Below are 15,691 nucleotides of genomic sequence, written 5' to 3' on the forward strand. Positions count from 1 at the left end.
GATTTGTCTGCACATGCAAGTTTGAACCTCAGTGCAGTAGAGAACACAGCCATGTTTCTAACTTTAATACTTGTTTAAAATACAGAACTCTGGGTCCTATCCCTGTTGATCTTGATTCAAGAGATCTGAGGCCAGGAATTTGTTTAACAAACACCCAAATAGTATTGACATGTGTGACCTTCCTCAGACCACACTTATTTGTACTATTACTAATAAAGTTGCAGATGCTATAAAATCAACAGGTGCAAAAAGCAGGCTTTTTGTTTTTTTTTAATTCCTTGCAACTTCCAGTTTGGTTGAAATAATCCAAAATGTGGAATGGATGTGCCACCAAACTAAAGCACAGCCCGATTAAATGCCTTGTCACTTCACACCTAAGCTCAGGGCTCCTTGAATTTCATCAGAGCAGCTACAGCCTTGGACAATTTGATTCTGTCCATTGCAACTCAACCTTGGATTGACTGTTGCCACTGACTGAGAGAGCTGTTGGCCACCTGAGAACATCAGGAAGCTTCAGCAAGATGAAGGAGCTCCATTATCATCAGTGCCATCAGCAAAAATGTATTAGGCATCTCCTTAAGGATCACCTAGGGAGCTTTTAAAAATTTCACAAGCCCAGGCCCCAACTGGGATCTCAGTTTTTTGTTTTTTTTAAATTTCCTAAGCAATTGCTGGACAATAATGACAATATATGCATGTGTGTGTACACATGTGTGTATATATATGTATATATGTATGCATATGTGTGTGTGTGTATATATATGTTTATGTATATATGTGTATTTATATATGTCTTAAAATGACAAGAATAAACTCACAACAATAACTTGTGGCCCATGTCCTCAAAAGATCTCAACCAGAAAAAAATAAATACATAAAACTACCACAGAAAGTAAGTAAAACTATAGCAAAATATTTAGCTGGTGATCTAGTTTTTATAATGGGAAAGTGTGAAATTCTGATGATACACACATGAATTGAATCAGCTCTATATTATTAAAGTAGAGAAGGAAACTCCATAGTTCAGGATGTTGATTGTGTTTTTCAAATAAAGATTTTAAAAATAACATGAAATACTCTGAGATCAAATTTAAGAGTACCAGTGTTCTTGATAGGATCCTTCTCCAACAAATGACTGAAATTAAACACCCAGGGCTGCCTGGTGTGAACACCTGTCTGAGTTCAGGTCACTTGTTTAACCATGACCAGCCCAGGAAAACAAACAAAACCAATTTGTGACTGACGAAAACTCTTAATTCATAGAGTTTTCATTTTTCTTGTTGATTTTGAGGAATGGGGAATGCTGGGTGCAAACACTGTGTGCATAAATAAATGGGAGGGAGACTTTAAAACATTGTCCCAAGTCAGATGCCCTGCTGTCTCAGAAGAAAGAGATTTAAATCATCAGCTGCTTACGTCTACAGAATTAAATTTATTAAAGCGTTAATTACCCAGTTATCCATTTCTCTCTGGTTTATTTTCATAAGCCTCAAATCATAAATGAGCAGCTTAGAAATGAATTTCACTGAAAAGTTATAGCTCGAATAAGGGGAAAACGTCACTTCTGGTCAAAGGTTAAATCTTGTTAATTGCTTTAAACCACTCACCATACAAGGATTTAGAGATTTGTCTACATAGAGCCGTTTGATGAGTTTCAATGAGTAAAAGGAACTAAGTTTGTTTACATCCGATGTTACTGTTTGAAATCCAAAGGGGACGTCTTTGACATTTTCAAAATGAAGGACCTATTAAGAGAAAAAAAAGTCATTAACCACAAAGCATCACCTCTTCCTGCTGACGTGGAACCAAGCACTGTCAGCCTGCTGGAGGAAGAGTGCCTGCTCGTGTCCCCATATAACTAGGATTTTCACAAATTAAAAAAAAAGCTGGTTAACCTCAGAATGATCAACACAGAGTAATAATGGAATGCAATTCAAAGTTCAGTCACCTATCTCTACATAAATAAGGGTTTGAAATGTAATAATTTGGAAAATCACCTTATTTGAAGACCTAAGAACTTTACAAAGCTAGATATCAATCATTACAAAGACAGATAGAAAACCAAAAAGAATGCACGTGTATATTTACATATAAACTTATAATTCTATTCATCTACCACTTTACAAAATGCTTTAAGATATGTCACCTTAGTCCTTGCGTCTCAAATGGGATACTCAAACCCCACAATTAAACACAATCCATCTTGTTAATTATCCATGTTATTTGAAAGTAGATAATTCAAAATATTTTTTCAGTATTAAGATATATTACAGGGTAAAATGCAATTGGAAGGAGGCGGGGCAAGATGGCAGACTGGTGAGCTGTATGTTTTAGTTACTCCTCCAGGAAAGTAGGTAAAAAGCCAGGAACTGCGTGGACTGGACACCACAGAGCAATCTGACTTTGGGCATACTTCATACAACACTCATGAAAATGTCGAACTGCTGAGATCAGCGAAATCTGTAAGTTTTTGCGGCCAGGGGACCCGCGCCCCTCCCTGCCAGGCTCAGTCCCGGGGGAGGAGGGGCTGTCAGCTCCAGGAAGGAGAAGGGAGAATTGCAGTGGCTGCTCTTACCGGAAACTCATTCTACTGATTCAAACTCCAACCATAGATAGACTGAGGCCAGACACCAGAGACTCTGAGAGCAGCCAGCCCAGCAGAGAGGAGACAGGCATAGAAAAAAAACAACACGAAAAACTCCAAAATAAAAGCAGAGGATTTTTGGAGTTCTGGTGAACACAGAAAGGGGAAGGGCGGAGATCAGGCCTTGAGGCGCATATGCAAATCCCGAAGCAAGGCTGATCTCTCTGCCCTGGGCACTTTTCCTTAATGGCCCTGGTTGCTTTGTCTATTAGCATTTCAATAACCCATTAGATCTCTGAGGAGGGCCTTTTTTTTGTTTTTTTTTTTTTTTAAATCCTTTTTGCTTTTTCTAAAACAATTACTCTAAGAAGCTCAATACAGAAAGCTTCAAAGAATTGAAATTTGGGCACGTCAAGTCAAGAGCAGAACTAAGAGAGCTCTGAGACAAAAGGCAATAATCCAGTGGCTGAGAAAATTCACTAAACAACACAACTTCCCAAGAAAAGGGGGGTGTCCGCTCACAGCCACCATCCTGGTGGACAGGAAACACTCCTGCCCATCGCCAGCCCCATAGCCCAGAGCTGCCCCAGACAACCCAGTGTGACGGAAGTGCTTCAAATAACAGGCACACACCACAAAACTGGGCGTGGACATTAGCCTTCCCTGCAACCTCAGCTGAATGTCCCAGAGCTGGGAAGGGGGAGCAGTGTGAATTAACAGAGCCCCATTCAGCCATCATTTGAGCAGACTGGGAGCCTCCCAACACAGCCCAGCAGCCCAGAACTGCCCTGGGGGGACGGCACTCACCTGCGACATAGCACAGTCATCCCTCAACAGAGGACCCGGGGTGCACAGCCTGGAAGAGGGGCCCACTTGCAAGTCTCAGAAGCCATACGCCAATACCAAAGACTTGTGGGTCAGTGGCAGAGACAAACTGTGGCAGGACTGAACTGAAGGATTAGACTATTGCAGTAGCTTTAAAACTCTAGGATCATCAGGGAGATTTGATTCTTAGGGCCACCCCCCCTCCCCGACTGCCCAGAAACACGCCCCACATACAGGGCAGGCAACACCAACTACACACGCAAGCTTGGGACACCAATTGGGCCCCACAAGACTCACTCCCCCACTCACCAAAAAGGCTAAGCAGGGGAGATCTGGCTTGTGGAGAACAGGTGGCTCGTGGACGCCACCTGCTGGTTAGTTAGAGAAAGTGTACTCCACGAAGCTGTAGATCTGATAAATTAGAGATAAGGACTTCAACTGGTCTACAAACCCTAAAAGAACCCTATCAAGGTCAGCAAATGCCACGAGGCCAAAAACAACAGAAAATTATAAAGCATATGAAAAAACCAGACGATATGGATAACCCAAGCCCAAGCACCCAAATCAAAAGACCAGAAGAGACACACCTAGAGCAGCTACTCAAAGAACTAAAGATGAACAATGAGACCCTAGTACGGGATATGAAGGAAATCAAGAAGACCCTAGAAGAGCATAAAGAAGACATTGCAAGACTAAATAAAAAAATGGATGATCTTATGGAAATTAAAGAAACTGTTGACCAAATTAAAAAGATTCTGGACACTCATAGTACAAGACTAGAGGAAGTTGAACAACGAATCAGTGACCTGGAAGATGACAGAATGGAAAATGAAAACATAAAAGAAAGAATGGGGAAAAAAATTGAAAAACTCGAAATGGACCTCAGGGATATGATAGATAATATGAAACGTCCGAATATAAGACTCATTGGTGTCCCAGAAGGGGAAGAAAAGGGTAAAGGTCTAGGAAGAGTATTCAAAGAAATTGTTGGGGAAAACTTCCCAAATCTTCTAAACAACATAAATACACAAATCATAAATGCTCAGCGAACTCCAAATAGAATAAATCCAAAAAAACCCACTCCGAGACATATACTGATCACACTGTCAAACATAGAAGAGAAGGAGCAAGTTCTGAAAGCAGCAAGAGAAAAGCAATTCACCACATACAAAGGAAACAGCATAAGACTAAGTAGTGACTACTCAGCAGCCACCATGGAGGCGAGAAGGCAGTGGCACGATATATTTAAAATTCTGAGTGAGAGGAATTTCCAGCCAAGAATACTTTATCCAGCAAAGCTCTCCTTCAAATTTGAGGGAGAGCTTAAATTTTTCACAGACAAAGAAATGCTGAGAGAATTTGCTAACAAGAGACCTGCCCTACTGGAGATACTAAAGGGAGCCCTACAGACAGAGAAACAAAGACAGGACAGAGAGACTTGGAGAAAGGTTCAGTACTAAAGAGATTCGGTATGGGTACAATAAAGGATATTAATAGAGAGAGGGAAAAATATGGCAAACATAATCCAAAGGATAAGATGGCCGATTCAAGAAATGCCTTCACGGTTTTAACGTTGAATGTAAATGGATTAAACTCCCCAATTAAAAGATATAGATTCGCAGAATGGATCAAAAAAAATGAACCATCAATATGTTGCATACAAGAGACTCATCTTAGACACAGGGACACAAAGAAACTGAAAGTGAAAGGATGGAAAAAAATATTTCATGCAAGCTACAGCCAAAAGAAAGCAGGTGTAGCAATATTAATCTCAGATAAAATAGACTTCAAATGCAGGGATGTTTTGAGAGACAAAGAAGGCCACTACATACTAATAAAAGGGGCAATTCAGCAAGAAGAAATAACAATCGTAAATGTCTATGCACCCAATCAAGGTGCCACAAAATACATGAGAGAAACATTGGCAAAACTAAAGGAAGCAATTGATGTTTCCACAATAATTGTGGGAGACTTCAACACATCACTCTCTCCTATAGATAGATCAACCAGACAGAAGACCAATAAGGAAATTGAAAACCTAAACAATCTGATAAATGAATTAGATTTAACAGACATCTACAGGACATTACATCCCAAATCAACAGGATACACATACTTTTCTAGTGCTCACGGAACTTTCTCCAGAATAGATCATATGCTGGGACATAAAACAAGCCTCAATAAATTTAAAAAGATTGAAATTATTCAAAGCACATTCTCTGACCACAATGGAATACAATTAGAAGTCAATAACCATCAGAGACTTAGAAAATTCACAAATACCTGGAGGTTAAACAACACACTCCTAAACAATCAGTGGGTTAAAGAAGAAATAGCAAGAGAAATTGCTAAATATATAGAGACGAATGAAAATGAGAACACAACATACCAAAACCTATGGGATGCAGCAAAAGCAGTGCTAAGGGGGAAATTTATAGCACTAAACGCATATATTAAAAAGGAAGAAAGAGCCAAAATCAAAGAACTAATGGATCAACTGAAGAAGCTAGAAAATGAACAGCAAACCAATCCTAAACCAAGTACAAGAAAAGAAATAACAAGGATTAAAGCAGAAATAAATGACATAGAGAACAAAAAAACAATAGAAAGGATAAATATCACCAAAAGTTGGTTCTTTGAGAAGATCAACAAGATTGACAAGCCCCTAGCTAGACTGACAAAATCAAAAAGAGAGAAGACCCATATAAACAAAATAATGAATGAAAAAGGTGACATAACTGCAGATCCTGAAGAAATTAAAAAAATTATAAGAGGATATTATGAACAACTGTATGGCAACAAACTGGATAATGTAGAAGAAATGGACAATTTCCTGGAAACATATGAACAACCTAGACTGACCAGAGAAGAAATAGAAGACCTCAACCAACCCATCACAAGCAAAGAGATCCAATCAGTCATCAAAAATCTTCCCACAAATAAATGCCCAGGGCCAGATGGCTTCACAGGGGAATTCTACCAAACTTTCCAGAAAGAACTGACACCAATCTTACTCAAACTCTTTCAAAACATTGAAAAAAATGGAACACTACCTAATTCATTTTATGAAGCTAACATCAATCTAATACCAAAACCAGGCAAAGATGCTACAAAAAAGGAAAACTACCGGCCAATCTCCCTAATGAATATAGATGCAAAAATCCTCAACAAAATACTTGCAAATCGAATCCAAAGACACATTAAAAAAATCATACACCATGACCAAGTGGGGTTCATTCCAGGCATGCAAGGATGGTTCAACATAAGAAAAACAATCAATGTATTACAACACATTAAAAACTCGAAAGGGAAAAATCAATTGATCATCTCAATAGATGCTGAAAAAGCATTTGACAAAATCCAACATCCGTTTTTGATAAAAACACTTCAAAAGGTAGGAATTGAAGGAAACTTCCTCAACATGATAAAGAGCATATATGAAAAACCCACAGCCAGCATAGTACTCAATGGTGAGAGACTGAAAGCCTTCCCTCTAAGATCAGGAACAAGACAAGGATGCCCGCTGTCACCACTGTTATTCAACATTGTGCTGGAAGTGCTAGCCAGGGCAATCCGGCAAGACAAAGAAATAAAAGGCATCCAAATTGGAAAAGAAGAAGTAAAACTGTCATTGTTTGCAGATGATATGATCTTATATCTAGAAAACCCTGAGAAATCAACGATACACCTACTAGAGCTAATAAACAAATTTAGCAAAGTAGCGGGATACAAGATTAATGCACATAAGTCAGTAATGTTTCTATATGCTAGAAATGAACAAACTGAAGAGACACTCAAGAAAAAGATACCATTTTCAATAGCAACTAAAAAAATCAAGTACCTAGGAATAAACTTAACCAAAGATGTAAAAGACCTATACAAAGAAAACTACATAACTCTACTAAAAGAAATAGAAGGGGACCTTAAAAGATGGAAAAATATTCCATGTTCATGGATAGGAAGGCTAAATGTCATTAAGATGTCAATTCTACCCAAACTCATCTACAGATTCAATGCAATCCCAATCAAAATTCCAACAACCTACTTTGCAGACTTGGAAAAGCTAGTTATCAAATTTATTTGGAAAGGGAAGATGCCTCGAATTGCTAAAGACACTCTAAAAAAGAAAAACGAAGTGGGAGGACTTACACTCCCTGACTTTGAAGCTTATTATAAAGCCACAGTTGCCAAAACAGCATGGTACTGGCACAAAGATAGACATATAGATCAATGGAATCGAATTGAGAATTCAGAGATAGACCCTCAGATCTATGGCCGACTGATCTTTGATAAGGCCCCCAAAGTCACCGAACTGAGCCATAATGGTCTTTTCAACAAATGGGGCTGGGAGAGTTGGATATCCATATCCAAAAGAATGATAGAGGACCCCTACCTCACCCCCTACACAAAAATTAACTCAAAATGGACCAAAGATCTCAATATAAAAGAAAGTACCATAAAACTCCTAGAAGATAATGTAGGAAAACATCTTCAAGACCTTGTATTAGGAGGCCACTTCCTAGACTTTACACCCAAAGCACAAGCAACAAAAGAGAAAATAGATAAATGGGAACTCCTCAAGCTTAGAAGTTTCTGCACCTCAAAGGAATTTCTCAAAAAGGTAAAGAGGCAGCCAACTCAATGGGAAAAAATTTTTGGAAACCATGTATCTGACAAAAGACTGATATCTTGCATATACAAAGAAATCCTACAACTCAATGACAATAGTACAGACAGCCCAATTATAAAATGGGCAAAAGATATGAAAAGACAGTTCTCTGAAGAGGAAATACAAATGGCCAAGAAACACATGAAAAAATGTTCAGCTTCACTAGCTATTAGAGAGATGCAAATTAAGACCACAATGAGATACCATCTAACACCGGTTAGAATGGCTGCCATTAAACAAACAGGAAACTACAAATGCTGGAGGGGATGTGGAGAAATTGGAACTCTTATTCATTGTTGGTGGGACTGTATAATGGTTCAGCCACTCTGGAAGTCAGTCTGGCAGTTCCTTAGAAAACTATAGATAGAGCTACCATTCGACCCAGCGATTGCACTTCTCGGGATATACCCGGAAGATCGGAAAGCAGTGACACGAACAGATATCTGCACGCCAATGTTCATAGCAGCACTATTCACAATTGCCAAGAGATGGAAACAACCCAAATGTCCATCAACAGATGAGTGGATAAATAAAATGTGGTATATACACACGATGGAATACTACGCGGCAGTAAGAAGGAATGATCTGGTGAAACATATGACAACATGGATGAACCTTGAAGACATAATGCTGAGCGAAATAAGCCAGGCACAAAAAGAGAAATATTATATGCTACCACTAATGTGAACTTTGAAAAATGTAAAACAAATGGTTTATAATGTAGAATGTAGGGGAACTAGCAGTAGAGAGCAATTAAGGAAGGGGGAACAATAATCCAAGAAGAACAGATAAGCTATTTAACGTTCTGGGGATGCCCAGAAATGACTATGGTCTGTTAATTTCTGATGGATGTAGTAGGAACAAGTTCACTGAAATGTTGCTATAGTATGTAACTTTCTTGGGGTAAAGTAGGAACATGTTGGAAGTTAAGCAGTTATCTTAGGTTAGTTGTCTTTTCTTACTCCCTTGCTATGGTCTCTTTGAAATGTTCTTTTATTGTATGTTTGTTTTCTTTTTAACTTTTTTTTTCATACAGTTGATTTGAAAAAAGAAGGGAAAGTTAAAAAAAAAAAAAAAAAAAAAAAAAGAAAAACAAGGAAAAAAAAAAAAAAAAAAAAAAAAAAATGTGCCCCCTTGAGGAGCCTGTGGAGAATGCAGGGGTATTCGCCAACCCCACCTCCATGGTTGCTAACATGACCACAGACATAGGGGACTGGTGGTTTGATGGGTTGAGCCCTCTACCATAAGTTTTACCCTTGGGAAGACGGTTGCTGCAAAGGAGAGGCTAGGCCTCCCTGTATTTGTGCCTAAGAGTCTCCTCCTGAATGCCTCTTTGTTGCTCAGATGTGGCCCTCTCTCTCTGGCTAAGCCAACTTGAAAGGTGAAATCACTGCCCTCCCCCCTACGTGGGATCAGACACCCAGGGAAGTGAATCTCCCTGGCAACGTGGAATATGACTCCCGGGGAGGAATGTAGACCCGGCATCGTGGGATGGAGAACATCTTCTTGACCAAAAGGGGGATGTGAAAGGAAATGAAATAAGCTTCAGTGGCAGAGAGATTCCAAAACGAGCCGAGAGATCACTCTGGTGGGCACTCTTACGCACACTTTAGACAACCTTTTTTAGGTTCTAAAGAATTGGGGTAGCTGGTGGTGGATACCTGAAACTATTAAACTACAACCCAGAACCCATGAATCTCGAAGACAGTTGTATAAAAATGTAGCTTATGAGGGGTGACAGTGGGATTGGGAATGCCATAAGGACCAAACTCCACTTTGTCTAGTTTATGGATCGATGTGTAGAAAAGTAGGGGAAGCAAACAAACAGACAAAGGTACCTAGTGTTCTTTTTTACTTCAATTGCTCTTTTTCACTCTAATTATTAATCTTGTTATTTTTGTGTGTGTGCTAATGAAGGTGTCAGGGATTGATTTAGGTGATGAATGTACAACTATGTAATGGTACTGTAAACAATCGAAAGTACAATTTGTTTTGTATGACTGCGTGGTATGTGAATATATCTCAATAAAATGATGATAAAAAAAAAAAAAAAGGAAGCAAAATAACATGACCACAGACATAGGGGACTGGTGGTTTGATGGGTTGAGCCCTCTACCACAGGATTTACCGTTGGGAAGACTGTTGCTGCAAAGGAGAGGCTAGGCCTCCCTATAATTGTGCCTAAGAGCCTCCTCCCGAAGGCCTCTTTGTTGCTCAGATGTGGCCCTCTCTCTCTACCTAAGCCAATTTGAAAGGTGAAATCACTGCCCTCCCCCACTACGTGGGATCAGACACCCAAGGGAGTGAATCTCCCTGGCAACGTGGAATATGACTCCCAGGGAGGAATACAGACCCGGCATCACGGGATGGAGAACATCTTCTTGACCAAAAGGGGGATGTGAAAGGAAATGAAATAAGCTTCAGTGGCAGAGAGATTCCAAAAGGAGCCAAGAGGTCACTCTGCTGGGCACTCTTACGCACAATTTAGACAACACTTTTTAGGTTCTAAAGAATTGGGGTAGCTGGTGGTAGATACCTGAAACTATCAAACTACAACCCAGAACCCATGAATCTCGAAGACAATTGTATAAAAATGTAGCTTATGAGGGGTGACAATGGGATTGGGAAAGCCATAAGGACCACACTCCCCTTTGTCTAGTTTATGGATGGATGAGTAGAAAAATAGGGGAAGGAAACAAACAAACAAACAAACAGACAAAGGTACCCAGTGTTCTTTTTTACTTTAATTGCTCTTTTTCACTTTAATTATTATTCTTGTTATTTTTGTGTGTGTGCTAATGAAGGTGTAGGATTGATTTAGGTGACGAATGTGCAACTATGTAATGGTACTGTGAACAATCAAACGTACGATTTGTTTTGTATGACTGCGTGGTATGTGAATACATCTCAATAAAATGAAGATTTAAAAAAAAAAAAAAAAAAAAAAATGCAATTGAACTTGCATCTTAAAAATAAAACATGATGGCTTAAATAAATTCTGTGCCTAAAGTAGATTGCTTTGTCTTCTATCCTAGCATAGACAGAGGGTACAGATTTATGCTCTTTTTCTGGTCAGGGTATTTGCAGTGGAACATTTAATAAACACCATCTCGATGGATCCTTAAAGTAGAGTGGAGGTAGAAAGATGTGGGGTGACTTGCTGAAGGCCACTTATTAGTGGAAAATCTGGGCTTTCCATTATAACACGGTGCCTGTACTAAACATGGGTTGTAAGGAAGACAAATGAGGACATTTAAAAATAGATTAAGAGAGTCCTAGAAATGTCACAACTCTCAGTCCTGAGCAAAATGCCCCACTGAATTTTCCCTAGGCACTGCCGACAGGTTCCAATAACTGTATTCCCAGTTAAAGCAGAAGGGAGGTTTGGGGCTTACCTTTCCAATTTCATCTGCTGTGTCACCTTTGGCACCTACTTGAGCAAGTGACAGAGAGGTGGAGAGACAGATTGGAGACAAGAGGACATTGCCTGCTGGCTCCTTCTCACACAGTTGTTTGAACAGGTCAACTGCAAAAGCCGAATTTGCCAGTCGCAGGGCATCCATTGTGAGCCTAGAACCAAAGGCAAGGGGGAGATTCATTGTTAAAACTTCCTTCCAATGTCTGAAACTGCACTCCGCCAACAAAAATAAACATTCTAATTCCACAAAGTAATGGTCTGGAGTAGAAGAGAGGAATGAAGCCTTAAGTAAATTCAAAAGGAATACCAGTTGAAAAGACACCTCTGGGCAAATGTCCCAGCCCGTGAGCCCTTCTGCGCCCGGCCGGGCCTCCTCGGCCACAGTGGCCATCGTCCAGAGCCCAGTGGTCACACTATTCCCTCATCCAGTGTCAGAACAGTAGACAGCGCTGGTCAGGCAGTTGGTTTTACTTATCACATATTGTTTCCATTAGGATATGGGTTAAACCATGTAAAACTGAAATTTTCTAGATCAAAACCAGTCAGTTGCAGCAATTTCACATGGTTTCACTTAACATTTGGTAAGTAATGCTGTAGGAAGGTGCCTGGCACCTAGCAATATTTAATCAACAGCAGCTGTTATTATTTTTGTAGCTAGTGCACACCTACTATGTGCAAGATGCTATAGTAAGTGCTGTAAGTTCCACTGAATCCTTCCTTCTCTGATTTTTCAATCTCTTTGGGGAGATATGTAGATAAATAACTGGAGTACAGGGTTGCCCACACTGCAGAGCAGTAGAACAAGTAATAAGGGAGCTAAAGGAGAGAAAAAGCAACTTCAGCTAAAAAATTATGGAGTCTGGTGAAACAGCTATAGCAACAAGTGGTCATCAGGCCCCGTCATAGAGTTCCCTTCTTCTAAGTCAGCAGTTTGCAAAGTGTAGCCCTTGGACCCCTGGTGGTCCCTAGGAGCTCATGAGGTCAAAACTGTTTTCATAATAATACTTTCTTTTTTCGCTCTCATTCTCTCATGAATATACAGTGGAGTTTTCCAGAGGCTACATGACTTGTCTTCTATTAAGCCAAATATTAGAGATTTGCAGAAATGTAAAACAATATCACTCTTCTCACTACATTTTTTTAGTTCAAAAAACAGTTATGGAGGGGCAAGATGGTGGCATAGGGAGGAGTAGAATTTAGTTAGTCCTCTAGAGCAACTAGTAAATAGCCAGGAAAACTAGTAAATAGTCTGGAGCAACTGTTTGGGAGATATCCATGAGCAGACACACGTCATACACCAGTCTGGAAAGGGTGGAATGACTGAGATTGCAGGATAGAACTGTAAGTAAAACTCCCCGAACTGAAGCACCGGCGCCCCTCACCAACTGGCACGGCAGGCTGAATTGGAACACTTCCCTGTGGGAAAAAGAAGCAGTCTCCATTAGGAGCAAAGGAAGGTAGCTCAACCAAGCTCCCATTATAGTTTTAATTAACAAATTTGGACAACTGAATATAAGCTATGAGCACAGATAAACCCAGAGCAAGCAGGAAAGGAAGCTTGAGGTCTCTCCTAGCAAAGAGGAGGCAGGGCTGAAGGGAAAAAATAATAATAATAAACAAAACAGAGGCTTTTAGAGTCCTCTGAGTTCAGAATACTAGAAAAGGGCTGTGTCTCAAGAAAAGGGGCACATAAAACCAGGTTCCAACTCCAGCTCTTGGCTTGAGAAACTGGGAACATGCAGACTGGCTCTGAGAGGGGGCTTTCTTTCTTTTTTCTTTTTTTTTTTTTTTCCTCTCATTCTAAGTAGCTCATTAGAGAAAGCCTCAGGCATTTTCAATTGTCAGCACTGACCCAGACAAGGGTGGAGTTAAGAGAATCAGAGAGACAAACAAGTCAAATGAAAAAGATAATTCCCTAAAGGGCTTATCTTCCCTACGAAAAGGGGGGGGCAGCTCAAGTGGGGGCCCTCCCTCATAGAATTCAGACCCAAGGGCCTGGGGGGGGCACAGAAATAGCTTAAGCTTGGCTTCTGACACCCACCTGGCAGGGCAGGGTCTGATGAGAATTAAAGGCACTGCACCTCTTTAAGCTGGTGGGGAACTGTGGGCTGACAGGCACCACCTGCTGGGCAAGATAGGAAAAGCACCGAGTCTAGAGGCCTCACAGGAAAGTGTGACAATCTGCTGAGTCTCATCCTCAGGGAAACTTGATGCTGATTATACCCTCCTCCTGAGACCTGGGCCCATCTGTTCTGGGAAAATCTGATTGGGGTAATCAAGGAAACCAGATGCCTATACAACAAAACATTATGAGTCACACCAGGAAAAACAAAGATATGGCCCAGTCAAAGGAGCAAACTTACACTTCAAATGAGATAAAGGAGTTGAAACAACTAATTAAAGATGCTAAGCCCACCTATAATTATGTCTAGAAGTCACCTCCAGATAACCTCTTTTGTTGCTCAGCTGTGGACTTCCTCTCTCTAATCCTAACCCTGCAAATAAATTCATCACCTTCCCTCCAATGTGGGACAGGACCCCCCCCCCCAGATGAATGAGTCTTCATGAAGATGTGGGACATGGATTCCAGGAATGACCCTGACCCTGGCATCAAGGGATTGAGAATTCCTTTATGACCAAAAGGGGGGAAAGAAAGGCAACAAAATAAGCTTTCAGTGACTGAGTGAATTCAAATGGAGTCAAGAGGCTGTACTGGAGGTCACTCTTATGCAAGCTTCACCTAGATATGCCAAATGGCCATAGTATGATAAGCACAAGTCAACAGTAGTCTCCAAAACCCTAAAGAATACCCAGATCCCTATCTGACACTCTATAAAAGTTTCACTCACTAAGTTTATTCTTCAGAAACTTAAATTCTTCAGAGTGCCCCTATACCAGCTGAGGCCCAAAACCCAAAGGCGATACCCTCTTCAAGAACATCAACTTGATGTGTTCTGTTTTCTCATAGAGTTGACACCCCTTTTTCAACACGAACATATTAGGATGGTTACTGCCTAGACATCCCTGAAGATCGGGAATGTGATTAAACCAGAGGAAGGGATAGCAATAAACAAGACGGAATTTAACAAAGGATTATGAATACTGAATATGTATGTAATTTTATTTTTCTTAGTTGCTAGGGTATTAGAATAGCTAGAAGGAAAGAACTGAAATGGTGGAACTGTAATACACAACATCCTTTGAAATTTGTTCTATAGTTAATTGCTAAATTGTAATTTGAAAGCTATCACCTTTTTGTATATATGTTATATTTCACAATAAGGAGATAATTGAAACTATGGTACTATACCTCATAACAACTTTGGAAATTTCCCATATAACTACTTGTTAAATAATCCTTTGAAAGATATTACCTTTTGGTATATATGTTATATTTCACATTAAGGAAATAACTGAAAATGTGGAACTGTAACCTATAATATTCTTTAAAATTTGCTCTTTAACTACTTGTTAAATTGCACTTGGAAAGTTATCACTTCTATGAGCATATTTTATATTATACAATAAAAAAATTTTTTAAATAAACAGAGGGATACTAGAACTAGAGAAAACGTGGAGAGAGGTATGTACGTGTTCTCTGCTGGTGGGGAAGTAGAATGGTGCAGCCCATCTGGAGGTCAGTGTGGTGATTCCACAGGAAGCTAAGAATGGACTTGCCATATGGTCCTGCAACCCTGTTACTGGGTATATACTTGGAAAAACTGAGAATGGGGACACAAGTAGACATTTGCACACTGGTGTTTTTGGCAGCAGTATTCACAATTTTCAATGGATGGAGGTTGCCTAAGGGTACATCAACTGATAAATGGAATGGTGAACCATGGTGTGTACATACAGTGAAATACTGAGTGACAGGTAAGAAGGAATGAAGTTATTAGGCATGCAACTAGGTGAATGGACCTTGAGGACAGTAGGTTGAATGAAATAAGCCAGAAATGAAAAGACAAACATTATAACACCTCACTAATATGGACTAACTATAACGTGCAAAATCTGAGAATTGAACCTGAGAGCATAGGTTATCAGAGCAAGGCTTACTGTAAAGGTTCCTAGATTGTAAGCTCTCATAGCAGTCACATCTATTCATGGGTTGTAATGGTTATTTCTAAATTCTGAGATGCTGAACTGTTTGTATATAACCTGGTCAGTCCCTGGAACTTCAGGTATCTGGATG

General features: G+C 39.9%; 1 protein-coding gene across 3 annotated transcripts in view; it reads right to left on the reverse strand.

Moving 5' to 3' along the window:
• The window catches only part of SERPINB5 (serpin family B member 5), a 102,407-nt gene that overhangs the window by 14,045 nt on the left and 72,671 nt on the right, over nucleotides 1-15,691 (reverse strand). For all 3 annotated transcript variants that reach the window (XM_037805708.1, XM_037805709.1, XM_037805710.1), the window contains exons 2-3: nucleotides 11,474-11,648; nucleotides 1,608-1,745 (exon numbers count right to left, since the gene is read on the reverse strand). In XM_037805708.1, coding sequence (XP_037661636.1) covers nucleotides 1,608-1,745; nucleotides 11,474-11,648 — 313 coding nt within the window. The remainder of the gene's footprint in view (nucleotides 1-1,607; nucleotides 1,746-11,473; nucleotides 11,649-15,691) is intronic.

Source organism: Choloepus didactylus, chromosome 16, assembly GCF_015220235.1.
Source record: "Choloepus didactylus isolate mChoDid1 chromosome 16, mChoDid1.pri, whole genome shotgun sequence".
Taxonomy (NCBI): Eukaryota; Metazoa; Chordata; class Mammalia; order Pilosa; family Megalonychidae; genus Choloepus; species Choloepus didactylus.